Source organism: Nelumbo nucifera, chromosome 2 (genome assembly GCF_055504915.1).
Source record: "Nelumbo nucifera cultivar China Antique chromosome 2, China Antique-T2T, whole genome shotgun sequence".
In the NCBI taxonomy this organism is placed as follows: Eukaryota; Viridiplantae; Streptophyta; class Magnoliopsida; order Proteales; family Nelumbonaceae; genus Nelumbo; species Nelumbo nucifera.
The window spans coordinates 107,365,137-107,382,535 of record NC_142650.1 but is presented as its reverse complement, the minus strand read 5'-3'; the positions used below and the strand labels follow the sequence as shown (position 1 = coordinate 107,382,535).

General features: G+C 39.3%; 1 protein-coding gene across 3 annotated transcripts; it reads left to right on the top strand.

Moving 5' to 3' along the window:
- Nucleotides 1-88: 88 nt before the first annotated feature.
- On the top strand, nucleotides 89-16,502 carry LOC104603454 (SURP and G-patch domain-containing protein 1-like protein). 3 transcript variants are annotated; one of them, XM_010267481.3, is made up of 9 exons: nucleotides 89-257; nucleotides 1,052-1,582; nucleotides 2,508-2,634; nucleotides 2,760-2,866; nucleotides 3,950-4,096; nucleotides 7,803-7,937; nucleotides 12,971-13,150; nucleotides 15,949-16,127; nucleotides 16,280-16,502. In XM_010267481.3, exons 2-9 carry the CDS (start codon nucleotides 1,180-1,182, stop codon nucleotides 16,304-16,306), a joined length of 1,305 nt encoding a protein of 434 aa, XP_010265783.1. In that variant the 5' UTR covers nucleotides 89-257; nucleotides 1,052-1,179; the 3' UTR covers nucleotides 16,307-16,502. The 3 variants fall into 3 exon arrangements, with proteins under 3 accessions (XP_010265783.1, XP_010265784.1, XP_088755270.1); XM_010267482.3 differs by having other exon boundaries at nucleotides 117-257; nucleotides 1,038-1,582; XM_088899144.1 differs by having other exon boundaries at nucleotides 125-257; nucleotides 722-1,582.
- Nucleotides 16,503-17,399: the final 897 nt, after the last annotated feature.

The window sequence follows — 17,399 nt, the reverse complement described above, 5'->3', positions numbered from 1 at the left end:
TTCTGTCCGGGTCAATGGGTTAGCAGTTCGGCCAGAAGGATGTGAACGTGATGGGTTCATTGAATCCAGAGTATGATTCCGCTTCTGTATATAAACCTCGCACCATTCCGAGTGATGACTCTGCGGAGGAAATTTGCGGTTCTCTCACCTGTTCATTCTGGACGGACGGACGGAGGGCAATAGCTCATCGCCTCATCCCCCATTTAGGGCAAGTCGAATCATTCAGGACTATGTTGTTCTAGTCCAGCAACGAAGAGGTATGATGAGAGTTTTTTTTTGGGTTAAATCTTAGATTGCATTATTGGCTTTCTTCACTTTTCTCTTCTCCCTTTAAAACCAGGACTTAGTGGCAAGATTCATGACTAAATTAAAGAGGGTTATAGGATTTGATTTTGGTTCATTACTTCCTGAATAACGGTTTTATCTACATTTCTGTCAGTCTTTCATCTTAGGGATTTGTCGATTGCAATTTCCATGCTATCTTTTGGTTTTCGGCCTTTTCTGTCCGTTCTTTTTTACTTTATTTTCTTTTATTTTCTTTAGTTTGCACTTGTTCCCTTTAAGGATCGTTCAAACAAATATAGCCTTTGTTAGACTTTGTTGGGCTCAATCTCCTTGTATTTGTACAATTTTACTAATGACGATTGATCGTTTTTCTGGTTTTTAATTCCTGTTTAATCTACCCATATAGTGGATTATTTTTTTCTTGATTTTATATCAGGGGCTTTGATTTTCTTCGACAAATAATAATTTCGGTTCCTTGCTAACGATAAGGGACGAACACTTACCTGGTTGATGTGTTGATCTTTCCATTGGAAAAATGGGAAAGAAATCGGTGGTTTTGGACTTTTAGTTATCCATTGCTACAGAAAAGCTTTATCCCCCATTTCTGGATTTTGGTGGTATTCAATATATGAAGCAGCTAACTCTGTGCTTTAATTGATCAATTGGTTGCTCACTTTTTCATTTTCTTTTCATGAAATTTTATAAATATTATTCTTCCAATGCATGGGAGTTAGTCTTCTTCTGATTTGAAGCTTAAGGAATGCAGCCCGTTCTCAATTACAAGGATCAGCGTATGGAGTTACAATTTGGAGCCTAAATTATTTGGACAGCTTTGCTTCTCGAAAGCCGTTGGTTTCCATTAACGGGCTTAAACAGATTTTGGCTTTCTCCCACATGGATAAAAACGTGGCTTCTAGTTTATTTGTCAATGATGGTTCTTTTATGGAAAGGTTTAAACAGCTTCAACAAGAAAAGGAAAAGGAAGCTGCATTGGAGCAATCTAAATCAGGCACAAGTGCATGTGCATCTGGGAATTTGAAGGCCAATCCTCCCATTAGTAAAATGGTCTTGGATTCTAAAGCAAATGACGCACGAAGAGCCACCCCTTCTGGTTCAGGTGGGAAACTTGCATTTAGCTTGAAACAGAAGTCAAAGCTTGCGGCAGCCCCTGTTAGATTATGTGCAGATGAAGATGAAGAAGGAGATGCAGGATATGGTTCTGCTGATGGATCAGTGAAACGACAGAAGTTGGCTCAACCAGATGCCTCTGAGTGGCCTGCAGAACAAGAGGGTGTTGGTAATTACTGCTTGTATTCATATCCTTTTATTTGGTTTAGTTGGCATAACAAATTCACTCTCTCTTCCTCTCTAGCACTTAAATCCTTCTATCCCATCTAAGGTTTGTACAAAAAGAAAAATTTTGAAATTTGAACTGCAGCATTTAAATGACTTCTTCTACATAGTTTCTGTATGCATGGAAGAAGTAAAGGCTTGGACAAATGAAGCACATAAAATGACTTTCCCTACCCAGTTTTATTTTTGAAACACATAGGAAAGTAGGTGAATCTATAACTTCCCTACGGTCTTGAATTTGTAGATTCTTAAACAAACTCTTTCTACAACATCCCTTTTCTTGAAGATGAAAAATTTATTCTTTGATGCTAATTGACATTGCAACATTTGAGGACTTGTAGTTTTCATCATACTGATGGCCAGGTCCATCAGTGTAGGCTTCTATTTCTTTTGGATAACAAGTAACATGGTTTAAAAAGTATGATTCTCCTTTTAGACGAGTCCCATATGGATCCAATTCACCAACATCTTATTTTAGAACCAAAAGCTGGATACCTGAACTGTGACCTAGGAGATTGATTTTGTTCTCCATGAATTCTTTCCATGCTTCAATATCAGCACCAGTACAATTATCATTTTCTCTTGTCCATTTTTTTTGCTGCAAGGACACCTATCAGTTCTGCAATTCAGTTCCTTTTCAATTCATCTTGGGATTTATGTCTTCTTCTTAGCCTGGGGAAGATGGGAACAGGACATTCTTGAAGGTTTCTTGTCTCATGAATGCAGCTTATGTCTTAAGTCTCTATCGACTTGGGTGGAAAGAGATGTTGAATGAAAGAATTGGAAAATGTGGCACGCCTGCTACAAGAGTAATTTGCATTCCCTTGTTCATGCTCTTGGTATTAATCAGTTCTTTAAGTGACATGCAGCACCACCTTCCCCGAGTGATCCTGCTGTGGAGAAAGTTGCTGACAAATTAGCAAGTTTTGTGGCAAAAAATGGAAGGCAATTTGAGCACATTACACGCCAAAGAAATCCTGGAGATACACCTTTTAAGTATGTTCCTGAGTCTGATGGTCATGATTTCAAGATTATATGGTGTTTATGTTTTTACCAATTCTTTATGCCTCTCCTGTTAATGATTATTGTGTTTGCTTATTTGCTATATTGTGCCTTTTCAGATTTCTATTTGATGTTAGCTGTGCGGATTACAAATATTACGAGTATCGGCTTATGGAGGAAGAAAAAGCTCTTGCACAGACAAGGGATTCTCAATCATCATGTAGTGGTTAGTACCACAAATCCTATGGTCCAACCTCCCAATGGGTTAAGTTGTTTCCTTTTTTAATGGTACTGTTAATCATGCATTGATTTTATTGAATGTGTCAGACAGATGTCTCAAAAGTCAAAACAATTTTGTTGAAAGAACTAGAGTTTGGTTTTAATGGGAAAGCCAACATTTATTTATATTCAAGTTCTCTAGTTTCTGCAAAATGCTTTCTGAGAAAAAAGTCGTGAGACATGCTGATACATAAATGTTTTCGGTAGAGTAGAATTTGGGACCACTAATTCGATTAACTCAGAACATGGGTTAAAGATGAAGCATGGTTTTGAAAATCAGACCGGACTGGCTGGTTGAACCAGTTGATCCATGAATGATTATGGTTCCGGTCTGGTTTTGGACCCCAAAACCTCCTGACCAGGCTTCAAACCAGATGGCCAGGCTGTTTGACCCAGGAACCAGTGGTCAAAATGGTTCTGTTTCTGCCTGGATTTCAAAACCATGAGATGAGGTATCAAACTGACAAGTATATTTGAAGCCATTAGTTTGCTTGCTTGATATTCACTACAGGTTTGTATGAGGTACTGACTGTAAATTTGTAATATGACCATTATGTGTTGAACTTTGCTCTCTCCCCCAATGGTTCTACCTCTTTTTTTTGACTAATTCAATGGGTTCTCTTGTATGGTTCTATGTACCTTTTTCACAATAATTGGTAGACATTGACAAGCTACAGATGGATAAAATGGATGCATCGTGCATATAATGTAATGAAGGTTCTGACAATTGATTAAAAAAAAGGTTCTGACACTATAGTATGTTTAATAGATCATATAAAAGTGGTACCTCTTTAAATTCTCATGTCTGGACAACATACTCTCTCTTTTCTGGACCTGTCTTACATATGCAATGTGATGCCAAAAGAGGGGCTTCTCATCTCTGTGCTTTTTATTTAGTATTTCAGTTTTGCCACACCAATTGCAGTTGTTTATATGCTTAGTGTCTTCTTCTTCTTCTTCCCTGCTAAAGTTTCTTCTGTCTACCTTACTTTGAGTTGTATTAATAATGTTTCTTTCCTTTTAAGTTCAGCCAGTACAATCTCTTCAGCTTCTAGAGCTTCAAGTTCTCAAAGATCCCATCAGCAGCACTCTAATTACCAAATTCCAGCATCAGCTTTATATGAAGCCAATGCTAACAGACCAATTCAGTCAGCGTCAGCAGGAAGAACTATTTATGGTATGTTTTGCTTCTTTTAAAATTTGAGTAGTTCACCATTTTTTCTACTGGATTTTTCTATCTACTGAAGTGTTGTCAATGTGATGAGGGAATGGCTAGTCATTTTGGCATCCCATGATGATGTAGTGAATAGTTGCTGCCTAGGGGCTTGCTGGTTGACTACATAGAAGATATGTTCTAATAGTGTTTTAAAAGGTGTGCCTAGTGATTTAAAAGCGCACCTAGGCGCACAGGCGAGGCGCATTTTGGGGTATGCACCTTGCCTAGGTCCTAGGCGCACCTCTTTCAAAAGGCGTGCGCCTTGCACCTTGCGTCTCAGCCCAGACGTGCACCTTTTGAAAATTTTGCGCTTTTTGCTTTTTTTTGAGTTTAACGGCTGGGCCAGGGGCTCTGCCCGGAGCGGAGAGAACCCCCTATTTGCTTATGTTGTTCATTCATTCATTGCAATAAAATATCTTCTTAAAAGGCCATGAAAGTTGTAAAATCATTATTTTTTATGTGAGAAATAAGAATTTCAGACCCCAACATAGACTTGTTCGGGCTTGCCTCAAGGGGCGTGCTGTAGCTCATAGAATCAAGAATGCAATATGTTTTACATCACATTAACTACTTGAAGCAATGCAATTAAGGAAAAAAGAGATTGTGGTTACATGTTTGAAAATGCTTTATATGTTTGCTTTTATTTTTAAACTTTCGTTTGAATACACTTTACATGTTATGTTTGTGTATTTTAATTTTAGATAATAGGTTTTTTAAATCATTTATTTTAAAATTTAAGTTTATATTTTTATTAACATTAATATTTTTTATTTCTTTTGCATTTTTGGAATTTTCTGACTTTTTTTTTTTATTTTTTAGCCTTTTTTTTGTAATTTTGCGCCTTTCTTAAAAAGGTGTGCACCTCGCCTTGCGCCTCCGGTGCAAATTGGCCCTTGCGCTTTTAAAACATTGGGTGTGCCTTGGTGCATAGGTGAGGCATATCTTAGGGCATGTGTCTCACCTGAACCCAGGTGCAGCTGCAACCCCTTTTGAGAGTGCTTGTTTGACGTGCTTAGCACTTCAGCCCAAGCATGCATCTTTTTTAAATGCATTTTTTTGGGTTTTTATTTGTAGATTTTTATGTGTTTTACACCTTTTTGTAATGGTTTGTCAACTTCTAAATTATCTTCTATTGTTGTTTATACACTAATAATGGTCTATTGGCTTTTAAAATAAGCAAAAGAAAACTTAGTTCTTGCATGTGGGGTCTCAAATGTCAAAATTTCCACTAAAGAAGCAACAAAACACAATTAATATTTGATCCATAATTCTAAAATATAATAAACTGTGACTAAAATAAAAAACCAACCCTTTTAATGATAAAACCTTGGGTTGTCAAGTTTGAGAACGTGTGTTTGAGTCTTTGAGTGGCCACTTTGTGCAAAAAAAGTCCAAAGGTTAGGACTGCATCCAGTCCACCCCTCCCAAGACCACCCCAAATAGCTGGGATGGTCAATGGCCTCTTAACCCTTTTACGTGTATGGACCAAAGAGTTTAGGTTAGGGGCACTGCCCCAAATCCCTGCATGGACTTGTTTGGGTTTAGCTCATGTGGTTTTTATAGAGGTGGACAATCAATTTTCCTAGGTGTATGAATGCAAGATGTTTGACATCACACCAGCTACATGAGGTAAGGCAACTACGAGATGTTTGAGCTTTTCTTGCACCTTACTCTTTTAAAGCACAATGTTGTAAATTTTATATGTTAATGAAGGCTACAGTAGTGCAAATAAAGATATAGCATAGAACATTTATTCAATGATTTAAAAGGCGTACCTAGGCGCATTTTAGGATATGCGCCTCTCCTAGGTTCTAGGTGCAATACTTTCAAAAGGCGCACGCCTGATGTGCCTTGTGCCTTAGCCTAGGCATGCACCTTTTTAAATTTTTACGCTTTTTTTGTTTTTTTTTGAACCTAGCGGCCGCCCTCAGACCCCTAACCATGCCCCTCGAGGGGCTTCTTTTTATGCTTTGCTCGCTCACCGAAACTCTGAGAACCCCCTATTTCTTAATGTTGTTCATTCATTCATTCTAATAAAATATCTTCTTAAAAGGCAATTTTATTATTTTTTGTGTGAGAATTAAGAATTTAAAATCCTAACATGGACTTGTTTGGGCTTGCCTTGAGGGGCTTGGTACAAAGACAGCTCATAGAATTAGGAATGCAATATGTTTTACATCACATTAGCTACTTGAAGTAATGCAATTGAGGAAAAAAACAGAGATTCTTGGTTTTACATGCTTGAAAATGTTTTATATGTTTGATTTTGTTTTTAAAATTTCATTTGAATATGCCTTACATGTTATGCTTATATATTTTAATTTTAGATAATAGGTTTTTTTTAAAACATTTATTTTAAAATTTAAGTTTATACTTTTATTAATATTGTGTTCAATGTTTTTTTTTTTTGTTTTTTTTTTCATTTTTGAAAAAATTGGCATTTTTTGAATTTTCTGACTTTTTTTTATTTTTTGTATTTTTGCGCCTTGCTTCAAAAAGGTATGCGCCTTGCCTTGCGCCTCAGGCCAAATTGTCCCCTGCGTTTTAAAATATTGCATTTATTACAATCTTAGGGTCCATTTGGTTCATAGTCGAATCGGAATCAGAATGGTCCATTCCCATAGTCTGTTTGGTTCATACAAGAATGGGAATGGGATTTAAAATCAGCAGGAATGGGATTTCATTCCCAAGGGAGGGGCAGGGAATGGCCATTCCAGCAGGAATGGGAATGATATTCCGATTCTGGCCAACCAAACAGTTGGAATCTGAATAGCCCATTCCAATTCCGATTCCAGACCTCTATTCCCGTGAACCAAACAGGGCCTTAGTTTTGCAAATATAAAAAAGTAGCTGGAAAGGCCAAGATGGAGAATGAAAACTTTTACTTTTCAACAGAATAAACCATTATCTATCTGATGTGTTGCTCTTGTTTGTTGCAACTCCATAATAGGCACACGTTTTAGTTGGAGGAAAACATAATTAACTTTTCCACCTTTCATCACCAATCTACATGTCATATTGCTATCACCACTTCTTGAATCAGTTTGTATGAAATGACAACATAAAGGCATATGGTTTACCATTTTTAATAGTTCGAAATAAAACTTTATAATAAGTTTGTCCCTAACTAGGCCAACTAGTTATTAGTCAATCTATTGAACTTCTTTGATTCTTAGTTGTATTAGGTGAGTGCATCATTGGTTATGATTTGACTGGTTAATGATGCAATTGGTGGCCATCAATTCTCAATTGATTTGGTTGACTAGTCATTGACAAGTTGATGCTTTGATAACACTGCCCTGGTTAAACAAGGGTTTTCGTTGGGCTTAAATTGTTTTTCTCCCTTGCTCTCGTTTCTCTTCTCTTGTTTCTTTTGTTATTGCCTTGAGGAATTGCCCAGGTTTGTCTCTTTTTCTTCCTTGGTTTTGTAGCACTTCTTTTTGTGTCTCTCCTTCTCCTCCTGCAACAAGGGAAAGAAAAGAAGAAAGAAGACATGGTAGATTCATGAGAGGAATTGCAACAGAATATTTATCTCTTTGGTCATTGACTTTGCTATGAAAGTCTGTACCTACTCATGATTATCTGTCTTCTGTCTCTTCCCTAGAAGAGGTTGTGGCATTTAGTGCAGACTTGTAATATCAATATTGCACATGGTGTCTCCTTGCAGGTGAATCCAGTGCCTCGACAGCTACAGATCCTATAGCAATGATGGAATTCTACATGAAGAAGGCTGCACATGAAGAGCGAAGGAGACAGCCTAAACAGTCAATGGATGAGATGCCTCCGCCTGCTTCTCTTCAAGGTCTAGATATACTACAATATTTTATGTCCAATATCTTGTGAGTTGTACATTAAAAGAGTATCTCTAACCTGCTACACTTCATATATTTAAAATATTGGTGAGTTATATTGTGAGATAAAATGATTAATGTGCCTTTACCTTCTTTCTTTTTTGATCAATACCTTTACCTTCTTTTTTGATGAGTAATCGTAAAATTTTATTAATTAAAAAACTGATTTAGAGTTGTGATTTCATACAACATCCAAGGGAGAGGCGCAAGCTGCAGCCCCTCCTAGAATCTTACAATTAAACTAGGAAAAAAATACATGAATCACAGCTGAGCCCAAAACAATTCTTTCCTATTTACCTCTTGCTTGGCCAACACATCGGACAAAGTATTTGTTTATCTCCCCACCCACTGTAAAGAGACCAACATATTCCTTGTCAACCAACTGAATTTCTTCATTTCGTTCTTGTAGCACCATATAGCATCTTTAGGAATATTCAACCAACCTACCACCACCTTGGAATCCCCATCAATTATCAGATGCTGTACCCCTAGCTGGTTTGCAAATTGCACCCCTTGTACAGAAGTTAATGGCTCTGCCCTGATAGATTCTCTAACTCCTAAAGGACCTGAGCAAAGCAAGGCAATTTCTCCATTCTCATTTCTCAGAACACCCCCATTCCGGATAATCCTGGATTACCCATGCTACTTCCATCAAGGTTCAACTTCAGTGAGACTTCAGATGGAGGAGACCAGCTTGTAATTAACTTGTCCTTTAAGGGTGAATACCTCATTACTGCTGACCAATTTCTTCTAAGGTCATTAAAAGAGAATTGATGGAAGATTTCCAAAGTCTTCATCCAAAGTATTGCTCTATGCAACACACAGTCTTTCAGTTCCTGATTGCCCCTTTCCTTTTGTTGAAAAATTCTAGCATTTCTTTTTCCCTAAGAGTCCAAATCAGGGCAACGCGAGTGCATTTCCACACAAGTCTCTCTCTTTTTGTAGGCCAAGAGAAAGTAGAATGGTCAAAGTTAATGTGAACTTTTGCTGGTAAGCTCCAACTACCAAACAATGAAAGTAGCTAAGCCCAAAGGTCTGTAGAAAATAGACAAGATATTAGTAGATGGTAACAATTCTCCCCGCGAGCTCTGTAGAGGATACACTAGTTGGGAGAAATACAAAGGAAAGGTCTTCTCTTTTGTAGGCTATCTCCCATGGAATACTTCCAACAAAATGCCATAATCTTTGGGGGGAACTGGCCTACACCAAATGACCAAATTTCCTTTGACGGAAAGGGTTGTCGAGTAGAAGAATGAGAGATGGACTTGAAATAAGAAGCATAAGTAAAGGTTCCTTTGGGTCTAGGAGCCCACACCCTTTTATCTGGCTTGGAGGGATCCGAGTAAACCTGATTAAGGCAACATAGCAAGTCAGAGAGAGATTCAATTTTATCATCCCTTAGTTCCCTATGAAACCCAAAATCCCAATTAGCAGCCAAGGGTGTTCCCGAGGGTGAGACAAATTTTGAGACCACCTCTTTTTTATACAAAGAAACAGAAAATAACAAAGGGAAAAGATCCTTTAGAGGGGTGTCTCCTACCTAGATATCCTCCCAAAAGTGAATGACATTGCCAATACAAACTTCATACCTGATAAAATTGAGAAATTGAGGAAATGTGTTGTCAATGGCCTTCCAAGGTGCTGCCAGGTTAGCCTTCCTTGACACACCAACATCCCATCCATTCTTTGAACTCCCATGAATGCTTCTCACCACCTTATGCCATAGCCTCTCACTTTCCAATGGCCATCGCCACAACCATTTCCCTAACAGAGCTTGATTTTTTTCAATCACCCTCCCAAGTCCCAAATCCCCCTCTTCTTTACTTTAGCAAACAATTTCCTATTTAACCAAATGATCATTTTTATGTTGTCCCAGCTTCCACAAGAAGTCTCTCATCAACTTCTCTAGCTTCCTAGCTTCCCTAGGTGGTATACTAAAAACAAGCAGAAAGTAAGTGGGTAAGTTAGCCAAAGTAGCTCTTATTAAGGTGATTCTCCCTGCCAAAGAGATGAAATTCTTCTTCCATGAAGCTAATCTCTTCTCAAACTTTTCTAGCACTGGGGCCCAAAATGGAAGCCCTAAGTAAGACATAGGCTAAGAAGAGATGGAACACTCAAGACACTCCGCAATAATCTCAATCTCTCCAACCTCCAAGTTTATACCCAATATGCAACTCTTCTCCACATTTATTTTCAGATTAGAAACCCTTTCAAATCCTTTGATTAGCTCTTTAGGTTTGTTACCTTCTCGCTAAAACTTCTTTCACAAAAGATCATTAGGTCATCTACAAACTGAAGGTGGGTGATTGGGATTTGGTGTTTCCCTATTCTCCAACCCCTAATGGCATCTTCTTTATCGGCCTTGGTAATGATCTTACTAATCAAATCTGCTACTAAGGTAAAAAGGAAGGGAGAGAGTGGATCCCCTTGCTTGACGCCCCTGCAAGTTGGAAAAAAACCTTCACCATACCATTTACCAAAATAGAGTAGTGACAGGTACTAATACACCCAAATATCTGGCTACACCACTTGTCCCCAAATCCACAACTTCCCATCACCTCTAATAAAAACTCACAGTCTTCAAGTCATAGGCCTTTTCAAGATCCAATTTACAAACAAAACCTCTTTGCCTAGACCTTTTCATTTCCTCCACACACTCATTAACAATTAGAATCTGATATGTTATTTGTCGCCCTTGAATGAATGCCCCTTGAGTTTCACTGATGATAGAAGGGAGAATTGTTTTGATCCTCAAAGAAAGCACTTTAACCAGAATTTTATAGATGCTTGTCACCAGACTAATAGGCCTAAAATCTTTTGGGTGGTTGACATCAATCTTCTTAGGGATCAAGGCCAAAAAAGTGGCATTGATTCTAGGGCTTATTACATGATTGTCTGCAAATTCCTTAAAGACTTCAGCTAAATCCTCTTTTAGCACTTGTCAACAATCTTGATAAAAAGCCATTGTAAAGCCATCTGGACCTAGAGCCTTGGATCTATCGATTAGAAAGAAAACTTTCTTAATCTCTTATTCCTCGAAATTCCTTTCCAACCACCTTGCCATTCCGTCCTCAAGTCTTGGCCATTCCACTCCTTCCACGATTGCTCTCTCATTCAAAGGTCTTCTATAGATTGATTTGAAGTGGTCCACAAGTTTTTTTGGCTATGCCATCTTGGTTGGTAATCACCTCCTCTTCTATATCTAGTTTGGTTACAAAACTTTTTCTTCGTCTCTCATTGGCCAAGTCATGGAAAAATCTAGTGTTCCCATCGCCTTCCTTAATCCACTTGTGTCTAGTTTTTTGTTTCCAACTGATTTCTTCCCTCAATAACACCTATTCCAGATCCTTTTTCAATCGTCTCCTTAACACTCTATCATCCGCGGTCAAACCATTTTGGGATTCTTTTACATCCAAGTTTTTTATTTGAGAGATTAGGCTCTCAACCTCTTCAACTTCTTATGAAACCTGACCCCCTTCCATCTTATCCCCCTCACCTCCTCACCCCGCCACTCCTTCACTTTTTTCACAAAATCTGGATGGGTAAGCCACATATTTTCAAATCTAAACGGTTTGGGTCCAATAGGAAGAGACTCAGTGCCTATTTGGACAGGACAATGATTAGAGGTGACCCTAGGTAATGCTCTAGTAACCAAATTTTCCAAACTGTTCTCCCAGACTAGATTAAATAAAAATTTCTCTAACTTTGAACAAAAAAGGGGTTTCCTGAAGGTTGGACCAAGTATAATTGGTTTGCAACAGAGGTATTTCCTTCAACTCACAATCTTCAATAAAACCATTAAATTTCCTCATGCTTGTTGTGATTGCCTGTTGGGGATTATTGGTTTCTTTAGAGAATCTAGTGACGTTAAAATCCCCACCCAGGCACCAAGGGCCATCCCATAACCCCTTGATTGCATGTAATTCCTCCGACATTTTATTTCTCTCTATAGGAGTTAGGGCCATAAACATTGGTTAGAACCCATACACACCCATCCTCTACATTCTTGAACTTAATGGAAATGGAGAATCTTCCTATCAATTCTTCCATTGCTTCCACCACGTCCTCCCTCCACAGTGTTACAATCCCCCTCGAGGCTCCCCAAGAAGGAGCTGAAGTCCAACCTACACCTCAAGACCTCCAGAAATTCCTAACCCATCTCCTATCTAATTCCATCAGTTTGGATTCTTGTAAAAGCACAATGTCAGGTTTGTCCCTTTGGAGTAGGTCTTTGATCACCCTTCTCTTTCTTGCACTCCCTAGACCTCTTACATTCCAGCTAATAATTTTCATCGAGACAATAATAGCAAAACACCCATGAAGAAGCCTTTGTCTCCTTATTTTAGGCCCTTCCTCCTATCCCCTCTACCACTAAATTCTAAATCTCCCTCAATGTTCGAGATTAGCCTTTCCACTTCAAATCTTTTTTTTCTTTTTCTTTTTTTTTTTCCTTTTTCCCCCTTCCTGATACAATAAGAATCCTCTTCTCTACATCCTTTCATCCAATGTCTGAAATAGATCTTTACCATGCTCACACTCATTTTGGCTGCAACAGTTCTCTATGACTCCTTCCTTTCTTTAGTTCCTCCAGCCCTGTACAAATCAATTTCCAGATTCTGTCCGCCTCCTCACTTGTCCCCTTACTATTTCCACCACCCCCTCTCCTTCCACTATCACCCTCTCTCCTCATCCATTATCACCCTCTCTCTTACATCAAATCCTCCTGGATGGGAAGCTGGAGTATCTGTTACAGGCATAGCACACAAGTCAGTACCCAAAAAAGAAAATGACACCCATACTTGGTAGGACAGGGGGAGGACTAGGACCACTGGATTTGAGTTGCTTAATGTGCCTTTACCTTCTGGAAAACAACCTTTTGTTTAAGATTCAACCTTTGCTATTTTTATTTGACCATAAGATCTTGTTTATTTGCTTTTATCTACAAAATCACTTCCTCTGAGGCATTTCTTGTTTATAATGGCAGCTCCAGTTAAAAAAGGCCATCATATGGGTGATTTTATACCACGTGAAGAGCTGGAAAAGTTCTTGTCTAGTTGCAATGATGCTGCTGCACAGAAAGCTACCAAAGAAGCTGCAGAAAAGGCTAAAATTCAAGCTGACAATGTTGGACATAAGCTTCTATCTAAAATGGGTTGGAAAGAAGGTATTCACTTTTCTTGGTGTATTTGTTGTTGTGGTCCTACATGAAACAAATATTTGAACTTTTTGTATCGGTCTGCAACTTGGGAAAATTTAAGATCCTCTCTGTTGGTATGCCACTTGAAAAAAATTGCTGTTTGGGTCTCCAATTCAATAAATACCAAAACTGATGATGTGACTTGGTGGTGGTTTGATGTAAGAGCAACTGAGCTAAATCTGGGATATTCCTCTTTTATGTTTTTACCATAAGTGGCCCATATGATGCATGAACTGGTGCTAAATATGCCCCATATTCTACAAGGATGATTAGATTCAGTTCCCTGATAAAAAGGAAACTGAATCAGTTCTGGATGAGTTGATTACTAGCCCCACATTCAATGTTTTTTGTTTTTTTTTTCAAAAATTCTAAAAAAAACACCAAATTTTGAGGGATTAGGGAGAGTGGAGAGTTGTGATGTACACAAGAGACCGACATATAATCTTCTTAACTTCTTTCTTATAGCACCAAACAGTCTCATCAAGTTTCATTAGCTAGCCCACCACCACCTTCGAGTCCCCCTCAATAATTAGTTGCTGTACCCCCATTTGGTTTGCAAATCCAGAACCCCCCACCCCCCCCCCAAAAAAAAAAAAAAAAATCCAGATGGCCCTGGATTGCCCAAACTGCTACCATTGAAGTTCAGCTTCAGGGAACCTTCAGCCGGACTTGGGATTACCCTTCTCTTGATGGAAGAGCACCTCACTATTGCTAACCAGTTTCTCCAAAAGCATTCATAAAAAAAACCAGTTTCTCCAAAAGTTATTAAAGGAGAACTGATGGAACAGGTCCAAAGTCTTCAACCATTGTATTGCCTTAGCCAACACACAGTCCAATTGCCCCTGTCTCCTTTTATTTTTCGAAAAAAGGGCACAATTGTGTCCAGAACAGTTTCTCGGACCACATTTCTCAAGACCGCAGGGTCCACCTGAATACCGCCACCTCCCTGATGTGTTTGAAAATTGAAAAAGACCCCTGGAACGTCTTTAGTTGGCTCTCTCTGCCTACCTCCACATGTCAGCGGAGCCAATGGGGAACCCCCTCCACTGAAACTGCCCGTACACTCTCTTCCCTCCCTCACCTCCCCTGACTCCCCTAAGCTCTCCACCACCACCTCCTTCCCCAGTCGCCGGTGGAACTCCCCCTCTGCAACAGTCTCCCTAGAATGACACTTCCCCAATCTTCTTTCTGTCCAACACCCTCTGCCTCGCTGCCGCTGCCCCTCCCCAGTGGAATCTCGCCAGTCCTAACCCACCCCACTCCGCTGAGGCAACCCTGGCCTTGGAATCACCAGTCATTTAGGAGGACCTATAAGGAGAGAATTCCTTCCTCACCATTACCCCCCGAGGCCACCAGGTCTGCTACATCCTCCCATAGAACTTCTAAAAGGTCACAATGATTCTCCACTATAGGAATCACCCCCGGTAAGAACTCTTGCGTCTTGCCAGACCGCCACACCATAAACTGCATTTCCCCCCAAAATATTGACTGTTGAAGGCAAGGTATATCTTTCTGCTTCACCTCCAGTCTCACCCTTCACAAGTTTGCTTTCCCCAGTTTGAGAAATCTGCTTGAATAAAGCCCCACACACGGCACAACTCCCCTATCGCTTCAAAGATGGCAGAACTCCAAAGATGCAGAGGCAACCTGAACACCCTTATCTAATAGGATCCTGTCCATTCTTCCTCCATCATACACCCCACCCCTACATGCTTCCTGATCTGACAGGGGAATAAAAAGCAGAGCCCCAGAGCTGAGACATTTAACTTCAATCGGCACCAGAACTCTCCATTTCCTTCGCATTTTCAAGGCTACATCCTCAAGTGAGAGAATGGTGGGTCATCTTCAAAATTACCAACTAGACAGCATCTTAGAAGCTGCAACCGAGAATTGTTGCCTTCTCCCTGAACAATGATATAGTTTGCTTTTTCTCCCCTGAAAACTTCAGTGATGCAGTGAAGAGGCCAGTTGGAAAAACTGGCAGCCTCAGCAAAGGATTTGCCCTCTTTTCTAAGCCCCTGATTTGCTGAGACAGTTGACCTACTAGCCCTATGAATGCGATTGCCTTGCCAGAGCCACAGCAGGCACACATGTTGGCAACTGGTCATCAACACTGGAGAATGACTAACGCGTCAGCCATCAATGCTGATTCAGGAACACTTTCACGTTTCACCTTTAAATGATAAATTGAACTTGAAGGTTGCTCTTGTAAACTGCCTATTAACTTCTTTTTCAGCCATGTCCCAAATATGCACGTCTGCCTTTTTGACATTCCTTGTAGCTCTAATCTCATGACATACCTGACTGTTAAGGGATGAGGCTTAAAGGTCCTTTGTCTTTTAGGTCAGTTTGGGAAGAATGCAAATACAAGGTTTTGCACTGTACATATTTGTATTTGCACTCTTCCCAAACTGAAACTTATTAACTTGAGACCTAGTGCATGGTCCACTAGACAGCCTGCCTAATGTGAGTGGAGGTAATCCTTTGTTCTGTTATAGATGATATTTTCCAAGATTTGATGTGATGTCATAATTTGCGAGCTGATAAGTGACATTATCACACTGAAAAAAGTTTAAATGGAATACTGAAGTTCATTATTTTTTCTGTTTTTAATTTGATTCAGTTTATGCACCCAAAGAAGTTATTTGTAATTGTTTTCATTTAATGACAATGCCATCTTTTTATGCAATCATGTTGCAAATAAGACATTGTGATAGTAGGAATGTGTTTTTGGATTCTGATGCTTGGTGCTTTGTTGGCTTTAGGTGAGGGTCTGGGGAGTTCCAAAAGTGGTATTGCAGATCCAATTATTGCAGGTAATGTGAAATCGAATAATTTGGGAGTTGGAGCGGCACAACCTGGCGAGGTAACCGCTGATGATGATATTTATGAACAGTATAAGAAGAGAATGATGCTTGGTTACCGCTATAGGCCTAATCCCCTGGTAAAGTCATGGTTGTCTTGAATTCTTCAATGGCTTGTTCTGAAAGATTTCTCCAGTGATTTACTAGATATATTGGTTACTTGGTTTATTTGTGACAAAAAAGGAAGAAAGAAAAAACAACTCTCCTTATTCATTTGTTACTTGTGTTGCAGAATAATCCCCGGAAAGCATATTACTAGTTAAGCTTCTCTGGTAATGAATGCTCTTATGCTGACAAGACGGTGTCCATGAGACTGGTATGTTGTAAAGATCGTTTCTGAGAAATTCAAAATGACAAAAAGATTGGATTGGTAGCTTGTAAGGAGATCGTGTTTTATTTTGTAGACTTGAATTTTAATTCGAAGTTGAAACTTTTAATCCCCTGTTGAAAGTAAATTTGGTGGTTATTGCATTATATGCCATGGTTATTCTGAAGGAAGTATAAGATGTCAATGCTTTTCTGCCTTCTAATTTTGCTTCTTGTTTCAGCCTTCATTTTTATATGACGATCAGGAACGGCCTTTATTCGGCCCAACCCAAGCCTGAACTGATCTAGTCTGCATTTTTGCACAGGCTTGGATTTTTGGTCCTTTAGTTTGGCCTGGTCCTAAAACCCCAGCCTTTTACTACTTTTGAGCCCGAGACTGGATTCTACCCAGCCTGGACCTGAGCCTGGTCTGACTGCACATGTATGCATTAATAAATATATGTATATGCATGTCATATGTTTTCGGCTTCAGTCAGGGAAAAGCCCATTCGAGCAGCCTTTGCTGCCATGCATTGAGAATATCTCTGTACTTGTGTGCTTTATTTTATGGAGAGATATTCTCAATGCAAGGTTGTAAGAGGCTGTTAGAACGGTGTGGGCACAGATTTTCACTGATAGAAGTCGATCTCATGTCATACACATGTATGTGTATATACTTGTATGTAAAATATATAAAGTTTCTATTTGAAGGGTACGTTATTGATGCCAAATTAGGCCTATTTGAAGGTTGCATTATTGATGCTAAATTAGGCCTATTTGATCCCAATTAACCAACCTGAGACTAAGCCCAAGCCCAGGCCCAGGCCCAGGCCCAACTTGTTTGTCAATTTTCAGTTCAGGCTGGGCCTGGGTTAAAAAGATTGGGTTTGACTGTTTGACCTCAGGCCCGGTCTAGTTTTGGGTTTTAGGCTCAATATTTAAGATCATCCAAATTTCCATTCAAATTCGATTAAGGGTGACCCGAATTCAATCCATTTTTAAACTGGATTGAATATGGATTCACCCCTATCCTATCTCATATAATC

Coding starts and splice junctions, on each gene's coding strand:
- LOC104603454 (XM_010267481.3), top strand. CDS start 1,180: ATGGATAAAAACGTGGCTTCTAGTTTATTTGTCAATGATGGTTCTTTT. Junction 7,938..12,970: donor TCCGCCTGCTTCTCTTCAAG/GTCTAGATATAC, acceptor TTATAATGGCAG/CTCCAGTTAAAAAAGGCCAT. Junction 13,151..15,948: donor TAAAATGGGTTGGAAAGAAG/GTATTCACTTTT, acceptor TGTTGGCTTTAG/GTGAGGGTCTGGGGAGTTCC.